At 33.6% G+C, this 20682-nt stretch overlaps 1 protein-coding gene and 1 pseudogene across 1 annotated transcript; both read right to left on the reverse strand.

Moving 5' to 3' along the window:
* Positions 1-4929: 4929 nt before the first annotated feature.
* LOC142542837 (germin-like protein subfamily 1 member 17) lies at positions 4930-6025 on the reverse strand. Its single transcript, XM_075649682.1, has 2 exons — positions 5835-6025; positions 4930-5629 (listed from the first exon to the last, which is right to left on the reverse strand). The coding sequence occupies exons 1-2, from the start codon at positions 5953-5955 to the stop codon at positions 5067-5069; spliced, it is 684 nt and encodes a 227-aa protein (XP_075505797.1). The 5' UTR covers positions 5956-6025; the 3' UTR covers positions 4930-5066.
* Positions 6026-8313: 2288 nt separating this feature from the next.
* Positions 8314-19934, reverse strand: LOC142541769 (AT-hook motif nuclear-localized protein 1-like; annotated as a pseudogene).
* Positions 19935-20682: the final 748 nt, after the last annotated feature.

Consider the following 20682-nt stretch of genomic DNA (forward strand, 5'->3'; position numbering starts at 1 on the left):
GGTAAAAAATTTCACCATCTCTCATGGCTTTCCATGTCTACGAAACTGATAGGAGGGATTTATGTTTGATATGATCATAATAGTTTGGATTTTCGTTATCGTATCTCTCAATATTACCACTTCCAACGTGCTTAATTAACATATTTTTGTGTGATTTTATTGTAGAAGAAGTTTTCTTCCCTTACGATAAATGTAGGCTAAAAAGTGTGATTTTATATGACAATTAAAGTTGCCGATATAATCTTAGTAGAAGACTTGAAGCAGAAAATGTGAGGCCCGGAGCCGAAGAGGGCGGGGGGTGATCGCCGGTGCCATGAGGTTGCACGGACAATGAGCGGCTCCTGGCAGGCTTCTAGGTGGAGGGAACATGAATGAACCGATCCCATACCGGAATGAGAGGGATTCCGAGACTGTTCAATGTAATGGACTGTACAGCTGAAGAAGGCTTAAAAGATTTGATTGGTACTACTCATATCACGAAGGTGCATCTTCTTTTCGGTAGCTCATCACATAAGAACTCCAAAGTTAAACGTGCTTGACTTGGGGCAATTTTGGGATGAGTGACCTCCTGGGAAATTTCCTAGGGTGCGTGTGAGTGAGGACATAAGCACGCTGGAAAGACTCGTCTTGGTACAATGAGGACAGTCGTCGAATCTGGGGCGTTACAGAAGAATTCAGAAGTGGTTTTTCCACAAGGCTTAATCACGCCTTGTGACTATTCTTCAATTGCCTGCACAACTAAATATGAAGTCCGAAAATTGCATAGATAATGCCAGATTTTAGACTACTAATTATGGTATTTAAGTTGTGAAAAATAATTGGAGATGTATTTTTATTATTGGGAGAAATAAAGATAAAATAGAATTTTATTACATAAAAACTCTATCATATCTTTGATATGATTTTGTGTACATTAGGTTTTACCTAATCTTGGTGGGCTTTTCTCCTTGACCTAATAAGCGCTACACGTACAAAAGAAGGAGACACCCAATCAAAGAAGAATTCTCTATTCTCCCTCTACCTCTTCAACGTCAAGAACAAGAAGAAGACGCAACAATTTCTCATCTCCTCTCCGCACCTTTAGGCTAAGTTTTATTTCTGATTCAGGGGATATTTTTACTATTTCAGTTTATCATTGTGAGGCTTTTTGTGCTTCAATTTAATATTCGTGTTTTGTTCAAGTATTTGTTGATTTATATTTAATTCTATGAAAGTTGTATCTAGGTTAATATGACAAATTAATTTGATATATAATTTTCAACTGCTATCCATGAATTCAGTGGTCTGTAATTGTCATGAACGATTGGCACATGATTAGCGATAGATTAGATTTGTTGTACTATCATAGCATATTTAATCTAAAAAAATCAACGAAACTCGATTTATCAATTGCAGTTATCCCGGTTGTTAGATTTTAGGATTAACTGTTTTAACAAAACAAAAATGCTATTTTTAATTAATATGGAACGCTATCGTGTCCAGCTAGTTATTGATAAGTTTTGACTGGATCCTGGGTTTGGTCAATTAAAATAAGAAAACACAAGGATTTTAGCAGCTTTCCCTATAATTCTAAGATTAATTATTTATAACAACATGAATAAATAATATGTTAACCGATGAATAGTGACATAATTGAATAGTGAAAATCCCCTTGAATCAGAGTTTGGTAATTTAATTCTCATTTAGATTTATTATTTTTTATTGCTTTTTAAGTTTAGTTTTAATAATTTATTTTATTCTTATCCAACAAAACCTATCTGTTATTTATTTTTCCTCGAAAGAAATAATCTCTCGTTCCCAGTGGATTCGACCTTATTCACCATTACACTCATTTTACTTAGAGAATAGGAATTTCAGTTTGGTGGCTCAACGACAGCACAATAATGTTCTTTGAATTTACCATGATAAACTATTTATCTTTGTTTCAAAGCCGAAGTTTGACTTTTTTTTCTCCTAAAATCTACCAATGCATGGTTCTTGATTAATTAATCTGTTCTTAGAATAACATAATATTTTATCATACCGACATGAATATATTTAGCTTCAAATGTATATATATTGACGTAGATTTTACAGCTGGGGTGTACCATATATATATCAATAGTCTTGTACTCTAAATGGTTCAAACACTTCTTAGGGTGTAAGCCATAACTTCCTAGGGTGTGTGTGTGTCTATATATATATATATATATATATATATATATATATATATGAGTGACACCACAATCAAACAACACATAAACATACAATTTGTTGATTATAATAGTACCTATCACAACATCGTTGCGCTGTTTGTCTCTCCTTGCATTATAGAAATAACAGGAGCTAGCATTGAGCTTAATCTCCTCCGGTTTGTTATGGGTAACTCTAGTGTTTGATCATGTTTTCGTATTCTTGGGTCCAGGGCGATCAATAATTTGATGCCCCAACTTTCCAAATTGAAAAATGCACCCGTCTTCTTGCGACCTTTTCCAAGGTGTCGAAAGTTTCAAGTAGGGTTAATTCGATGCCCCAACTTTCCACAATTGAAATATGCACCCGTCTTCTTGCGATCTTTGATATTAAAATGTAGAAGTTGATTTTTGTATCAATAATTAACGGCATGCACATCAAATTTGGGATGTTAAGTGCTAAATTTAAATATGTAGGATTTTGTTATATCTTATGAAGGCAAGAACAATATATATTAAGAAATTTATATTATTTTAGGAAAAAAAATAGGTCATTACCTTATGTAAATAAAGTAAATTGTGAGATATTGGTGGGTATTAAGGAAATGTAGCATACATAATAAGTTCTGACTGATCTTCTTACCGTACAAAAAAAAAAGGAAGAAGTTATGATTTGATGAAGAAGACATCCAACAAAACTCGTTTCCAGGCTTGTTCAGACCATTGAAATAGAAATTATCCTCTGAAACCATATTAGGGTTCTTGCAAATCTTCTCATTCACAAAAACTGCATCAAATACATAAGTTTTAATGAACTTAAGGAAACGAATAAAATTATGATTATAATGTATATAACACGGTTTAAAATTTCAAGTAAGCTGTCGGTGTATTTAAATAATATATTAGAAAAGCTCATATAATTAATTACCATAAGCTTGTGCATCTTGAACCGCCACAAAGAAGTCTTGAAGAGAACCGCCTTCTCGTCCAAGATCAATGCCATGACCGCAAATATTTATCATACTAAAAAATCAGGATCTTACTAAGAAAGAGAATACTGAACCTCTCTGGTACCAATTGAGATGTAGTATTAGTGACTTGTTTTTTTATCGTTGTTTATTATGTGTGTAAATAATAGAATAAAGAACACACAGACACCGGGATTTTAATGTGGTTCGGCCAAAAGACCTGGGCTACGCCCTGAATTCCTTTCGAAACTATGAATTGTTCTCTCCCGAGAACGTCACCCCCTCTCCCGAGGAATGAATCACGAGACTTGAATGTGTGTGTGTACCATGAGCAAACTAAACTCTCAAAGGCATAATGAACATTGTGCTACTGTCAAAATCTTGTTGCAGCATTTGTCGCGATACACAATATATAGTAGGTGTTTTCTCCTTCAAAGTCGCATCAAACAACTGATACCTCAAAAAAATATAGACATTAACCTACTTATAATTTTACGAAATCTTCATCAGCAAATCAAACAAATCTCGCAGGCATCTTATTATTATCAATTATAGAATTTGGGGAATTAGTAACACAAACCTAAGACACTTTTTCATTACTTATTCATCAATTTTATCTAAACAAACACATATATCATTTTCCAAAATATGAGATAAGATAATCAAGATAAACAATATAAAGCCTAAAGATATGGAAAGAAATATCTCGCAATAAGACATATATGGAAATAAAAATTTAAATGCTTATACTCAAGCAAAAACAAGGTACTTGAACTTCAAACAACAATATGTGATGAATATATGACCGTGTGTGCGACTGTACTTGGGTTAGTCCCAAATGACATTAAATAAGATAAAAATCGCGCGGTATGACTTTTATTTGTTTGTAGTAAAAGGCATCCATCAGTTCATGAATAAACAAATCTTGTCGTCAGTCCAAAATATGTTCCTTAACGCACCAACCACTAACACATTTATTATTTACGAAAAATTACAATATGTTTGCTTATTTATGATTTTGGTGCACTATAGTTCATGTGGTGTGGCAAATTAAGACGCTGCTTCGGGTAGAGTTGAAGTTATTTTCTGTATAAATACTCGTTAAATTCCAATATGATGAATAGAAAGGAACGAGTTTAAGTATTGGTGGCGCAGATAATCTGAACAAATTTTTTTTTTTTTTGCTTTATGGTTTTCCTTTTATCGTCCGAAGCAACAAGTGATCGGCACACATCATTGACTAGATTTTGTGCTCCATCCGACCTCCCAAACTTGAACTAAACTTTATTTCCCTACAATTCATCCTACCAAACAATGGAAACATATTATCAAAATATGAATTTAACTACTAATAACGATACCGATTAAAGTAAATGAGAAGGATAAAGCATGTATGCAGGCAACGGTGGTATATACACAGCTAGACTATATAATGGTTCAACGGCAGGCAACGTGATTGTGTTTCTAATAGGATAATATTGAAACCAAACTCTACAATTGTAGTTCCAATTAGTGGATTTGTTTTGTTTTATTGACGTTTGGGTTCAAAATTAGAATTGACTCACTTTATATTTGTGATAGATCCATGCATGCAATTTAATTCGCAATACTTGCCAATGAAATCATGCTTTAAAAAGAATGTTAAGTGTTATTGATTTATCATGTCTATAAATTCAAGAATCTAAAGCGAACCAATATTATATATAAACATATCCGAGCAGTGCTGGTGCTTGTTTGTCAACACATTTTACTTTTTTTCAAAGAAAACTGTAAATATAAATTACAAAAACTTAATAATGTCTTTATTAGCCAAAATGATTAAAGAGAACACATCAATGAATCACATATATATGCTCCTTATTCTAGTACTCAAACAAGTAGGAAAGAAAAACAATGGAGCTTTGTCTTAATTTGGTCTGATTCTGTTTTAGTTGTTTGTCCAAAATTGTTCTTGAAGATGTTTTATAACGTTCTTGTCAACCTGGAATGCCTTCGTAAGAACATCGATGGAAATTGGTGGTTCAGAGCCAAAAACAGCATTTGCAATGGTGATGACTCCAGGATTCTGACTACTTAACCCGGCAAATGCAACAGCCTTGGTTTTTCCGATATTGAATTGAAAATGAATGAGGCCTTCAGGGAACACAAACACATCTCCTGGATGCAATGTCTTGGTAAAAAGCTTGTTCTTCTGGTTGGGATTTGCAGGATTCGAAGTCACAAACCCAACGGATAGAGTTCCTTCAGTTACGACAAGAATTTCAGTGGCACGAGGATGCGTGTGAGGAGGGTTGAGCCCGTATGGTGCATAATCAACTCGAACCAAAGAAATGCCCAAAGTGTTGAGCCCGGGTATTTGGTTTACATTAACCGGAGTAACCCTTGAGCCTACACGATTTGATGTGTTTCCAGGTTTGTTCAGACCACTGAAATAGAAATCATCTGCGGAAACCTTATTTGGGTTCTTGCAAATCTTCCCGTTCACAAAAACTGCAATCATAATGTAATTTTGCATGAAATTACACAATATGCAAGGATTAACCGAATTATAACTAATTAATAATGAGAATAAAATGGTATAAAGTTTCGAATCTGCTGATCAAAATAACCCCATGAAAAGCAAACATTATAACTTCGATATAGCCGCAAAAAACGAGATTAACTTATTCGTGAGAATGTGCATAAAATTAATTACCAGAAGCCTTTGCATCATCGACCGCGACACAAAAGTCTTGAAGAGGACTAGGATCAGATGCATATGCCAATGAACATATCGAAGTTACTACAAAAAAGCCTAGAAAGAAACGAATGGACATCTTAAATATTGAAGCTAGCAAGATATATGTTTAGGAATGGATTAATGCACTAGATTACTAGTGCAGCTGAGCTTGAGAAGTGGTTTCAAATGCACGAATTGTAGAGGTATTTATAGTTGAAATATTTGAACAAGTCGATTAATTTCCTTAATAAAAATATATAGGTTTGAAATTGTCCTGTTTTATTTACCTATAAATTTGGATAACTTACCCAGTCTTAATTTCTTAACTTTTGACTATGATTAATTAATTAATTCATATACACAGGTAGCATTGATCTGTTAATTGTTTCATTATTAAAATCTTATCTTATCATAAGCAGCGACGCAAAATAGGGTAGTAAACAAAGAATTATATATGTAGGTATCGACCAAGTCAGTCAAATAGTAATTAATTGATTTATGTTTAATTAGTATATTTCGTTCTTTATGTTCTTAGAATATGTCTTTTAACAGTTTACTTGTTCCAAGTGTGTGGGTGTGTGTGTATTTACCATAGTTCTTTAATATCATAAAAAAAAACAATTTATTAATTCGTTGTTTATATTTAAAAAATATTTTTAAATATAATTAATTTATATTAATCATCCTTTTTATAACAAGTTGTTATCGTGTTATAAAAAATAAATTTAATTTTAAATAAATATTTATAATTGTTAGGTTACCGAACATGTATAATTTATTTTTACCAGATGAGTATAATATGTACCAAGCCAGGAAAATTGTAGAGCCAAGAGAGCATTGAAAGTTTTTTAAAAAACCTACATAATTTCAAGAACCTAATGAAGCAGAGTTTCTGTACAAAATATTGAACATTGAAAGACTCATAATTTGTATTGCACGATTTTCAAATCTCTATGGTTGCATTTGGAATGATATATAGATTTCCATAGATTTTTAATATATTTGTGTTATTTTAGATTAGTAAAGCCATCAACTTCAAATCAACTTCTTGCATGTTATTGTTTCACGTTAATAGCATGTATTTCAAGTTCATCTAATAATGAAAACATTTGATATTTATTATACTTTGTGTAACTAATACGTAAATAAATAAAATATAGATTTAAGATTACTTTAAGTGTTAACAATAAAAATTTGAGTAGGTCTCTTGTGAGACGGTCTTACGAATCTTTATCTGTGAGACGGATCAATCCTACCGATATTTAAAATAAAAAGTAATACTCTTAACATAAAAAGTAATATTTTTTCAAGTGAATGACCCTAATAAGATATCTGTCTCACAAAATACGACCCGTGAGACCGTCTGATACAAGTTTTTGCCTAAAATTTATGTTTCGTTTCCATATATGTCTGCTTCAACGTTTTCTCCCCAAAATACTATTATATTGATCGGTCCTATGTCTGTAACAATAATATGCAAGCAAAAACTTGTATGAGACGATCTCACGGGTCGTATTTTGTAAGACGGATCTCTTATTTGAGTTATCAATGAAAAAGTATTACTTTTTATGCTAAGAATTTTACTTTTTTATTGTGAATATCGGTAAAGTTGACCCGTCTCACAGATAAAGATTCGTGAGACCGTCTCACAAAAAACCTACACTGATATGCATGTATCTCCCCACCCGTTCCCAAATCATCATAATAGGTTATAAAGATAATAATGCAGAAAACAATTCTGTGTTATAATTATTCATATAAATTATAACAATTCAAAACAGTTTTAAAAATACTAAAATAAATTTATTTTAAAAAATAATTGAAATAATTAATTAAAGAGAAGAGAGAAGAAATAAAAACAAACAACACTGTGTAGTATACACTAAACAATCAACAGTACTGCAAGTCCGCAAAACCTATAACGGGGCCGTCCTCAAAAAACAAAGATAAAATAAAATATAAGAACAGAAAAAAGGAAAAAACACAACCATAATTTGAAGGGTCCAACCGGCCAAGAATATGAAGGTCCAGCGGTTTGGAGAAATTACCTTTCACGGTTCCATTTGAAGTGACATTTGGCATGTTAATATTGATAGACTAATCATTACAATTTTTGCTGCCACTGATGTATCAACATCTGTGATTTGGATCCATGCTGTCGACATTACCACCACATGAATCAGCGGCTCTATTGTTCACAAAACCATGTTGTGCACATTAAATATGTGTGCAATTATTTCTTTTTTTCAAGATCAAAATGAAGATATTTGTGCCATCAAAATAGCAAAAAGAAGGAATTTCATGCAGCGAATTGAAGTAGAAAACTTAACCCGCAATTAATAAAATGCACCACTATCTGCTACATTGTGTGATACGCAGTTACTGAACTGTCAAAATTACAATGCATAACTTTCTTGAATTCCACGTAAATAATAGAATGTAAAACACACACACATATTTCCATATAGTATACATTCAACCATCAAAACGAATAAATAATAGTTGCTGTCCAATTTTTGTCCTCATAGCACATGGAGCAAACGCAGAGCTCTTGCTCTCTAAAGCAACAGTTCCAAAGAAAGAAAGACATAATGGGGTTCAACTTATTGCAAAACAAGAGACATAAATTCAACCTACTACAAAAAGTCACTAGCCTTACCTGCAATTCCAATAGGTGAGTTGCAATTGTGTTAAAATAGGGTACTCTAGGGCGAACTATCCACGTAAGGGAACATTCTTGTCGGTGGGGTTATTACTCGACTCTGGGGGCATTGAGGACCGGCTGTCTCTACGGAACAAGGGGGAAGTCTGGTAAGGGCCTTCCACTCCTGCACTCGTAGCAGGTATAATAGCTAGTGGCTCGGGTTTGTGTTTCTTCGCCTTCTGCTCGACCTGGTTTCCAGCCAGAAAACTGCCCACCACTATCTACTTTACGGAGAAACACCAGTGTTACGAAACATCATGTCATCAAAGCTTATTATGTTTTCCCAACTTTAACAAGCTAGAATGAGGGAAAAAAAATTGGACCAAAAAAAGACAAACCTGCACAGGAATGGCCGCTAATAATAGGCCAGCAACTCCACCACCTACGACGCGACCATGAGGACTAGCCAAAGAGACGCTCATACCACCGGATCTGTTTCTTACTCCACCAGTCTCGGATGGCATAAATGAACCGGTCAACGAGAGTATCTCAAAGCGACCCTAAACAACAGAAGCAACAAGTTATTAAACACATGGGTCCATGAAAAACAGCCTAATACCAAAAAAAAAATGCTAGTATCAAGAATAAAAGTGACAAGATGCTATCAGATACATGAAAAGATAATCTGAATTCAAAGAATATAACGTATGCCGCACTCTGCCAAAAATGGAAGAACATAAGTTAAAAAATAAACTCACTAGAGCTCAACTCCAAAAGCTAGCTCTAAGGAGAAAATTGTCAAAGTTCTGCAACTCTCATGCATGGCCGTACCTCCTATGAGGCGAGAGAGATCATCGCCTCAGGGCCCGACCCTCACAGGGCCCAAAAAAAATCGTAAGTCTCATATTGTTGAGGCATGCATTTAAATAGTATGTGCAATGGACATTTAAAAAAAAAATTGGACATTGATCCATTGAAAACATGATTAAATATGATTATTGTGTTCATTGTGGATTTAATCAAATTATGTAGAGGCCAAACAATAAATTTACAAGGCTCATTAATTAAATTTTTAAAAATTTTGTAGGCGTAAAATGGTAATGTTTATCCAATATATTTATTATTTTATCTTGTGTCAACTCATGTGTTAAAATTTTATACTTTACTTGTCGATTATTTGGCCTCTTTTCTTGAATTTATGTAGTTGGACCCATTTCAAAAAATAAAACACAAAAAATTGTGATACTTACCTATTTTACATATCTTTATTTTCTATTTTCTTGAATAAAATATTATATTTATTATTTAAAACAAATCATATATTTTTACAATATTGATTCATTATATTTATCATTTTGTTATTTTGATAGTTTATATTGATAAATTTCAATTTTGGCAACATATCTTACAATTTTTGCCAATTTCAATCTTTTGTCAATATAATTATTCATATGATACTGCATTACGTTAGAGCCATGTTGATGTTGTGGCGCACGAAGAAAAAAATCGCAAAGAGATAAATATATAACTCGTAAATTATATTTTCCTTATATCTATTGTTTGGTTATTTTTAATTTGCAAAATGAGCTTTATTGTTATTTATCACAACAAGATATTGCCTCAGGCTCTGTGAACCACAGGTACGGCTATGCTCTCATGCCGATATGCGGGACAACTAACCACCCCTATAACAAGTCATATATGCAACTCCCAAAGATTTTATCCACGTGGGTCAACTAACACAACCCCGGAATGACTTGAAGTTTATAAGTGGCCCAACTATGAGCAGAACGAGTGACCCAATTATGAGCAGTCCAACTCATAACTGTAGACCTGAGCTCTAATATCACGTAAATATTGAAAATTGGATTTAACTCAACCTCAAAATTTAACTCAAGGATTGAAGATTGTCCAAGTCTATATATACAACTTCCAGAGAATCGATGTGGGACAACAAACAAAAAAAAGTAACATTTTAGTCAATGCATGTAGTCAATATGTCGAATTATACTGGACAGGAATTTTAATTTCTTGATCAATATGTTAAAATATATAAAATTGTAGCAAAGAAAGAGAATTGGTAGCGTAGAGTTTTGTTAACTAAACGATTGCAGTACCTCATATGTCAATGTACCCCCAGAAGAATCAGGTTGCCGCAGAGTGACGCTTGAAATTACACCATTAGCAGACAGGATGCAAATTGCTCGAGGACCTTGCTAAGAGAAGGATATGACCTTCATTGTTATGTCCTAAGACCACCAAAAATAAAATTGTTAATATCCCGAGACTGAACACTCAACACTGATTATGGCAGAGAATTTCCACATCATCAATAGCTTACCTCTCCAGCATCGACAGTGATGATATGAGGTGTAAAATTAGCACCAACAAAACATGAAACCCATTCACCTAACAAAAATTTAATGTCAGCAATCATTTTGTCCCCTACCAGCCAAAAGGGCACAAGTATGCAGATAAATGGGAAAATATTTGACCTGATACATAATTTATGCAGGGAATTTCCAACGTAGCACAAGCCAACGTTATCAGCGCATAGTGAAAAGCTTGCTGACAAATGCATTTCACTGAAGTTAAGCGCATTTTCTTTTAGAGCTCAAGAGATTTTGCGTATTAAAAGGTGTCGTCTAATTTTAGATAAAGACACAAAATGTACCATTAAAGATGAGCTCAGGTTGTATCCTACAAGGAAAGTGAGCACTCAATGTGACTAGAACATCAAATGTAAGAAAAACGTGACACATATTAAAAGAAGTAGCGTGTATAAATTGATATTGGACGGCCAAGAAAATTTAGATGTGTACACAATTCTCCTTCTGAATCTCGGCTCCCGATACACTCATCGATGGTATGAGAAACGCCTATAAATAGAGCGATTGAGGTCCATAAGCACACACCTCATAAGAAAAATTTACATCATCTATTGAGAGGGTGGAGTGCTTAAAAGGCATCAACCGAGAAGAAAATCAGATAAATCAAAATTTTCAATGGCCGGAGGTAACACTCGATTTAAGCTTCCGCATATTGTTTTTCATGTTCATGTATACGTAAAAACATGATTTTGAGAAAAATCTCTAACATTTGATATCAGAGCCATGATACCTCTGCCTTGAAAATATTTGTTTTCATATCATGAAATTTTGGGAAAAGAATTTTAAGTTTTACGTAAGAAACTTAAAATTTATAGATCGGACATAATGATATTAAAAAACTTACCTAAGAATTTTGTTCTCGATTGCACCTTGAAGTTCTTCTTTGAAATTTAAAAAAGAAAAATTTAGATTTGCTTTCTGAAATTTTTTACGAAATGAGAGTAAAAGTTTGGAGCTAAATATTCAAAAAAGATTGAAGAAGGAATTGTGGCAATTCATGAACGAAATGATTATATTAATCAATCATAACACATGCACTGCATTGAATGTGAAAGACCTCATACGTCAATTTGAACATGCAACACATTTCAATTTGTCAAAAGTGTCGGTAATTGATTAATTAAATTTTTTTATTAAAAAAATTAATAAATTAATGTAGGACCCACAATTAATTACGCGGGACCCACACTAATTTGAAATTTGACTATCAAGTGTCGTTTTTTATTATTATTGTTTTTAAAATAATAATAAATAAATAAATAATGATTAATGTGTTATTAAGTTATATGTATAATTCGGTATACATATAACATTTGGTTAAATAATTTGAACACATTAAAATAATTCCAAGTTCGACGTAATTTTTAATACATGTTTAGAAATTATTTTTGCATGTTAGATAAAATGTCAAATATTATGGATAAGTGTTTGATGTGTACATGCAAATTTAATATTATACTTTCATTTATTTTTGAAATTTAAAATGCAAATAATATTGAAAAATAATTGGTACATCAATATTCACATTATGTTCATATTAAATTATATTAAGTTGTTTATAATTTGAAATGAACATATCAAGTAATATGTGAATATATATTACAAAATAAAATATTTGAGATATTCACAAATGAACAAATAATCCTCACTTTATTATTACTGATAAAAGAGAAAAACTGATGAGGTGCCCACATTTTCACATAAATGTGATCCTCACTTTATCACTACTCTGATTGAAGATAAAAACTGATGGGGAACGTATTTGTTCATATTAAGTAAAAATGTGAATATAAAGTTATTTAAAGAAAAATTTTGGCTTATAAAGATTCACATAAATGTGAATAATTAAAATAAATAATAATTATAAGGTGACATGAGAAAACATGATCTGAGAGAGTTCTTCATAGATCGGTTTAAACTGCCTTGACTAGCCACTGGTCTCTCTGAGGAATGTTGCTCTGACTAAGAGTTAGGTATTTAAAAGGCCTTAGCACTACCTATCTTTCCTGGGAGCACTCTTGGAAAATATTGATTATGTTACTAAATAATTATTATATAAAGTATTAAAGTAAAGCCAAAATTTTGTCCGATGAACCGTATAATCTTAAATAATTGAGGAATAGCCACAACATCCTTAATTATGAAAAATTGTGCATTAAGTGGATTTGGATCACATAATGGACATCAATTGTAATTAATTATATAAACATAATAAATTTTACCACACAGGGATTTTTATTATATTTATATAAATAATTAGGTTAAAATATTCAAATTATATTTTTCTTAATTTACCCACAGGAGTTATGGGAAATATATTTGGATAGTTTTATCATAAAGTTACAGAAAAATCTTATTGATTTAAAATTTTAGCCCACAGGCAAATTTTATGTCACTCGATTTTTAAAAAACATGATTTACATTGGTAAAACATGATATCGTCTCAAAATTTTAAGCATATGATATTTTGTGTAGTTATGCAACCTGCGAGTTTTTTCTGTTATGAAATGTGACATTCCCGAACTAAAGAGCGATAACTATAAAATATGGAAAGAAAGAATTCTTCTTCAATTAGGGTGGATGGATATTGATTATGCTATACGGAAAGAGGAACCATCTGCTATTACTGAAAACAGCATTCCGGATGATGTTGATCTTTATGAAAAATAGGAGCGATCTAATCGACTCTGTGTAATAAAGACCAAAATCTCTGCTGGTATGCGTGGTTCTGTCGATCAGCATAATAATGTCACAGAATTACTGAAGGCTATTGATGAACAGTTTCAGTCTTCAGATAAGGCACTTGCAAGCATCCTAATTATGGAATTCTCTTCATTAAGGCTCACCAGTGTGAGAGGTGTGCGAGAGCACATCATGAAAATACGGGACATAGCGGCTCGGCTCAAGACACTTGAAGTGGAAATGTCTGAGACTTTTCTTGTGCACTACATTTTATGCACTCTTCCACAGCAATAGTGGACCCTTCAAAATTTTCTACAATACACATAAAGATAAATGGTCGATTAATGAATTAATGACCATGTGTGTTCAAGAGGAAGGAAGGTTGTTGATGGAAACAAATGATAATGTCTTTATGACCACACAAGGAAAGTATAAAAAGCAAGCCAAAGTCAAGGGAAAAGGGAAAGGAATAATTCCACCCCAACCTGACATCAAGAAAGAATTCAAGTGTTTCTTCTGTAAAAAGACGAGACACATTAAGAAGGATTGCAATAAATTTAAGGACTGACTTGAAAAGAAAGGGTATGCAAAACCTAAGGAAGCCAATAGAAAATGAGCGAAGCATCTATTCAGGAAACAAGATGTCTTCGCATGTGGAGGCTATTGGGACTTGCTGCCTAGTGTTTAATAGTGGTTATATTTTAAAATTGGAAAAGACCTTTTATGTTCCTAGTTTTCTAGGAATTTAATTTCAGTATCAAAACTTGTACCTCTTGGTTATTCATTTCAGTTTTTGGATAAAGCAATAAATTTGTTTTATAAATCAAATCTTATTGGAAATAGGTACAATGATTGATGGTCTTTTTTTCTATTTCTTTACAAAATAATAACACCACTATGCATGTTCAAGGAGGTATTAAAAGATGTGTTATAAATGAAGATTCCTCTATATTGTGGCACATGAGATTGAGACATATCTCCATAGAGAGGATTAAAAGATTAGTGAATGATGGAGTACTTAGTACTTTAGATTTTACTGATTTGAGACTTGTGTGGACTGCATTAAGGGAAAGCAGACCAATAAGTCTAAAAAGAGTGCCAAGAGGAGTACGGAAATATTAGAAATCATATATTCAGATATTTGTTGTCCAGATATGGACATGCAAAGTCCGAAATACTTTATCTCTTTCAGTGATGATTACTCACGATACATGTATATCTACATGTTTCATAATAAAAACGAAGCACTTGAAGCCTTTAAGGTTTTTAAGGCTGAAGTGGAGAAGCAATGTGGAAAACATATTAAGATCGTGAAAACTGATAGAGATGGAGAATATTACGGTAGATACACTGAGAATGGACAAGCACCTGGTCCGTTTGCGAAGTTTCTCCAAGAACATGGGATTGTTGCCCAATATACTATGTCTGGTTCTCCTGACCAGAATGACGTAGCTGAGAGGAGAAACCGAACATTATTGGACATGATGAGGAGCATGTTTAGTAGCTACAAACTTCCTAAATCCTTGTGGACTGAAGCTCTTAAGACAGCTGTGTATATATTAAACCGAGTTCCAACTAAGGCTGTCCCAAAGACGCCATTTGAGTTATTTAAATGTTGGAAACCGAGTGCAACATATACGCATTTGGGGTTGTCCTTCTGAAATAAGAGTTCACAACCCACATGAAAAGAAACTGGACCCAAGAACTATAAGTGGATATTTCATTGGGTATGCCGAAAAATCCAAAGGGTACAGATTCTATTGTCCATATCACAACACTAGAATTGTGGAATCAAGAAATGCAAAATTTCTTGAGAATGATTTGATTAGTGGGAGTGATTATTCAAATGACATAGTTTTTGAGAAAGATCACATTAATTCACAACCCTCTTATTCAAATGACAGATTGGTCGTTATTCACACTCCTCAAGACCAAATGAGTGTTAGACAACCAGTTACTGAAGTTCCACAAATCGCTGATGAAAATCCAGTAGATCAAGTTGTTAATGAAGAAAAACAAGAAATTTTTATCAACCAAACAACCTAAGGAGATCTACTAGAATAAGAAGATCTACTAGAATAAGAAGATCAACTATATCTAGTGATTATGTTGTGTATTTACAGGAATCGGATTTTAACATCGGAGCCGAAAATGATCGTGAAACGTTTTCACAAACCATGAGTTGTAATGAGCCAAAACTATGGTTTAATGCTATGAAAGAAGAGATGAATTCTATGGCAGTTAATGGAGTATGGGATCTTGTTCAGTTGCCTGATGGTGTAAAAGCCATTGGATGTAAATGGGTCTTCAAAACAAAGAAAGACTCATTAGGCAGCATTGAAAGGTATAAAGCAAGACTCGTTGCTAAAGGATTCACTCATCAGGAAGGAATCAATTATAAGGAGACTTTTTCTCCTGTATCTAAGAAAGATTCTCTCCGTATCATTCTAGCATTAGTTGCACATTTTCACTTAGATTTGCAACAAATGGATGTGAAGACAGCTTTTCTCAATGGAGAACTAGAGGAAGAGGTTTATATGAAACAACCTGAAGGATTCTTCTCTAGTAATGGTGAGCAATTAGTTTGTAAGCTTAAGAAATCTATATATAGATTGAAACAAGCTTCCCGTCAATGGTATTTAAAATTTCATGATGTTATCTCTTCATTCGGATTCGTTGAGAACCCCATGGATCAATGTATATACCAGAAGGTCAGTGGGAGCAAGTTTTGTTTCCTTATTCTATATGTGGATGATATATTACTTGCAACCAATGATAAGGGTCTGTTATATGAGGTGAAACAATTCCTCTCTAGAAACTTTGATATGAAGGATATGGGCGATGCATCTTTTGTCATTGGTATTAAGATACATAGAGACAGAATTCGAGGTATTATAGGTCTGTCTCAAGAAACCTATATCAACAAAGTTTTAGAGAGATATCGGATGAAAGATTATTCACCAAATATAGCTCCCGTTGTGAAAGGTGATAAATTCAATTTGAGCCAATGCCCAAAGAATGATCTAGAGCGGGAACAAATGAAAAACATTCCTTATGCTTCTGCTATCGGAAGCTTGATGTATGCTCAGGTTTGCACTAGACCTGACATTGCATTTGTTGTTGGGATGTTGGGAAGATATCAGAGTAATCCAGGTTTAGAACATTGGAAAGCTGCAAAGAAAGTCATGAGGTACCTTCAAGGGACCAAAGATTATATGCTTATGTTCAGACGAACTGAGAATTTGGAAGTAATTGGCTACTCTGATTCAGACTATGCTGGCTGCATTGATTCAAGAAAATCCACTTCATGATATATTTTCATGCTAGCTGGTGGAGCTGTATCTTGGAGAAGTGCAAAGCAGACATAGACTGATACTTCCACTATGGAAGTTAAGTTTGTATCTTGTTTTGAGGCAACCTCACATGATGTATGGTTGAAGAGTTTCATTTCGGGGCTTAGAGTTATGGATTCTATATCTAGGCCATTAAGAATATATTGTGACAATTCAGCTGCTGTTTTTATGGCTAAAAATAACAAAAGTGGTAGTCGAAGCAAGCACATCGACAATAAGTATTTAGTCATACGAGAACGTGTTAAAGATAAGAAGTTACTTATCGAGCGCAATAGCACTGAATTGATGATTGCGGATCCTTTGACTAAAGGCATGCCACCATTGGAATTTAAGGATCATACAGAAAGAATGAGACTTGGTTCCTCTATGTAATTTTGTTGTAAGAACAAAGTTAATGAAACTATGATGTGATATTTTCTCATATTTGTTGTGTACACATTCATTGATTTGAGAAATATCAATAAAGTTGGACCTCGAATAAACATTGGGTTTATTCATTAAGTTATACAGATTTGAGAGACATAATGCATTGTAATACATGGAAGATAATATTCGTTTTAAGATGACTTATCGCCATGATTCATGTATTTTGTTTTCTCCTTTGGTAAATGAGATATATGTGTCAAGTGGGAGAATGTAAGAAAAACGTGACACATATTAAAAGAAGTAGCGTGTACAAATTGATATTGGCGACGACCAAGAAAATTTAGATGCGTACACGATTCTCCTTCTGAATCTCGGCTCCCGATACACTCATCGATGATATGAGAAACGCCTATAAATAGAGCGATTGAGGTTCCTAAGCGCATACCTCATAAGAAAAATTTACACCATCTATTGAGAGGGTGGAGTGCTTAGAAGTCATCAACCGAGAAGAAATCAGATAAATCAAAATTTTCAATGGCCGGAGGTAACACTCGATTTAAGCTTCCGCATATTGTTTTTTCATGTTCATGTATACGTAAAAACATGATTTTGAGAAAAATCTCTAACATCAAACTCATCCCAAGTGCTAAGGATGGGCTTTCAGGAAAAATATTAGATACTTGAAAAACACCCAATTTCAACAACCCTAAACAAGGGCAACTTTGCTAAAACAGGGCAAATTATACGATGAACACATGATAAGATCACAAATGCTTAACTGTCCAATGAGTTAAGTCCAAACTTAAATAGGATTAAAACCTCAAATTACAAAAATTAATCACAAAAAGTCATTCGGTAAAACAGTGCTAGTTTTTTAGGATCAATTTTGCAGCAGAATTACACAGAAGAAGCAATAAAACGCACAATCAAATTCACTATGATGCAGCCTAAATAAATGAAAGAGAAGCTGAACAAAAGAGATAGAAAATAGTATAAGTAGAAAAGCTTCAATCAATATCAGATTACCAAAAGAGCATAATTAACCGTAAATTATACAGAAATTTAAATGAAGAAAAAATCTACCAAATTTTAACAATCCTAACCACTCAACGGACAGAAACATTGTTCTATAAACAAGGTTATCCCACCATATCCTCTGAATCATTTCAATCAACATTTAATCATAAGTTAGTTCGCAAGCTGGCCCAGTGCATAATTACTATGAAAGTCACCAGAAAACAGTCCAAGTGGTAAGTCATGCATCTGAAATAATGTGATAATTAATGTGAAACAATTTCCTGGTCGAAGAACGGTGGTTACATTAGTATTCTATTATTTTTTCCCTTTTCGCCAGAGAGATATGAAGAAAGGCAAAACATTGACAAGTAAATTATTTCAAGAAGGCAACTTAATAAACCAAAGCCTTCTCTCTTAAAGGAAACAGTGCCTCACAAAAGTCATAGTTTCAAGATTCCTTAATCCCACGACAACACATAAGCCCACTTGATGCTTACAACCACCCATTTGCACAAGCTATTAGCCTATCACCCTGCGCATTTATGCACAGGTCCCACTGCTTCGCTTCCACACAAAACATTCGACGTTCCGAAAACACAATTGCCGCTTAGGAATTAGGATTCAAAATAAATCAAGAACAGATCAGTAAACGCTCAAAGATTCATCAACATGCATGCAGCAAAAAACAAACACGTGTACGATTAAACGAATATTCTAGAAGTATTTATGAATTACCCAAACTCTCAGTCTCCATTCTCAGCTCTTGCATCTTGGTGGCGGAGCCGCCGACATATCAGACCTTCCCTCGTTTCTGCACGGAGGAGAAGTCAATCACCGGAGGTGGGGCCGAGGAAGAAAGTGGCTTAGGTGAAAGGGTCGTAGACACTGAGCCATCAGGGCCATATATACTTCCTAGGCCTGCCCCTCTTTTTCTTCAAAGAGACGGCGCCGCTAACTACGGCAGCCGTGTCCGTGGGAGGAGAGATAGAAACTGGTGGTAGTGGTAGTGGTAGTGATGGTGCTGATCCAGTTACTTGATTTGGGTTTTCTTCGGTGGTTCTGGAAGTAAAGGTAGCCTGTGGGAGCATCTGATCCCAACACAGTTACTCCACTGCAACTCAGTACCTTCCATATTTCAGATTCCAAGAAAACAACTTTACAAAAAAATTAATTCAAAACCCCATGGTGTTTCTTGGAAGTAAAATCCCAGCCTTTCAAGATATATCTCATAATCCTTTATAAAAGAATAAATAATTAAGTAAACAAATAAAATAAAAACGCCTCAAAACCCACATCCCAGTTCAGGAAGTAACCAAGATTTCTCACCTTTAACACTTAAGAATCTATAACAAGCTTTTTCATAGCTGAAATAAAGCAATGTGAGATCAAACTGAAATTGAGCTCATTTGTTCAGACGGAAAATGATTTAGTTCTTAGCGAAGACGAAACAGGAAGAGAAAGCGAACAAAAAATTGAAAACTTAACAGTGGATTTTCTTATAAATATTTGATTTAATGGAGAGGAAATTGGATTTTTGGGCTTTCTTTGGTGATGATAAAATATGAAAATAAGATTCGAAGGGTTAAAGCAAGCTTAGCTTAGGTTCCCTACCATTTCCTTCCATTGTCCGAATTTAAGACTTCAAAAATGGTAAATAAAAAGTAATATGTATATTATTTATGTTGTGAATAGCAGAAAATATAGAGATGAAAGAATAATTTGAAATATTTTATTTATAGAGTAGATTTACAGAGTTTAAATAGTTGATAACATGATAAAATATAAATTTTATCTCAATAATTATCTATAATATATTATCTATAACACTCTCCTTATATGATTATCAACTCAACAAATTATTTCTAAGAGATGTGGGAGCTCAAATGTTGCCTCGTTAAAACATTATCAGTAAAACTCAATTGGAAAAAACCTAAACGAAGAAAAAAAAGTACAACAATAGATACTACACCTGATCTCAATCATCTAAGATCCTTCAACTGATGCATCCCTATCTTGTGTAGTAATTTCTTGAATTTTGAAGTTGGCAATGTCTTTGTAAATAAGTCAGCTACATTGTCACTTGAGCGAATTTGATGGACGTCAATATCATCATTTTCTTGAAGTTCATGTATATAGAAAACTTTGGTGAAATATGCTTTGTTCTATCACCTTTGATATAGCCTCTTTTTAACTGCACAATGTAAGCATCAGGCTATCTTTGGCTATTGGCAACCCACATGATTCTTGAATATGTCGTGTCAAGGATCTCAACCACACACAATCTCAACTTGCTTCATGCATTGCAATGATCTCAGAGTGATTTGAAGACGTCACTTTTAGGGATTGCGTCACCGACTTCCATGATATAGCAG

The sequence above is a fragment of the Primulina tabacum genome, chromosome 4 (assembly GCF_025594145.1).
Source record: "Primulina tabacum isolate GXHZ01 chromosome 4, ASM2559414v2, whole genome shotgun sequence".
NCBI lineage: Eukaryota > Viridiplantae > Streptophyta > Magnoliopsida > Lamiales > Gesneriaceae > Primulina > Primulina tabacum.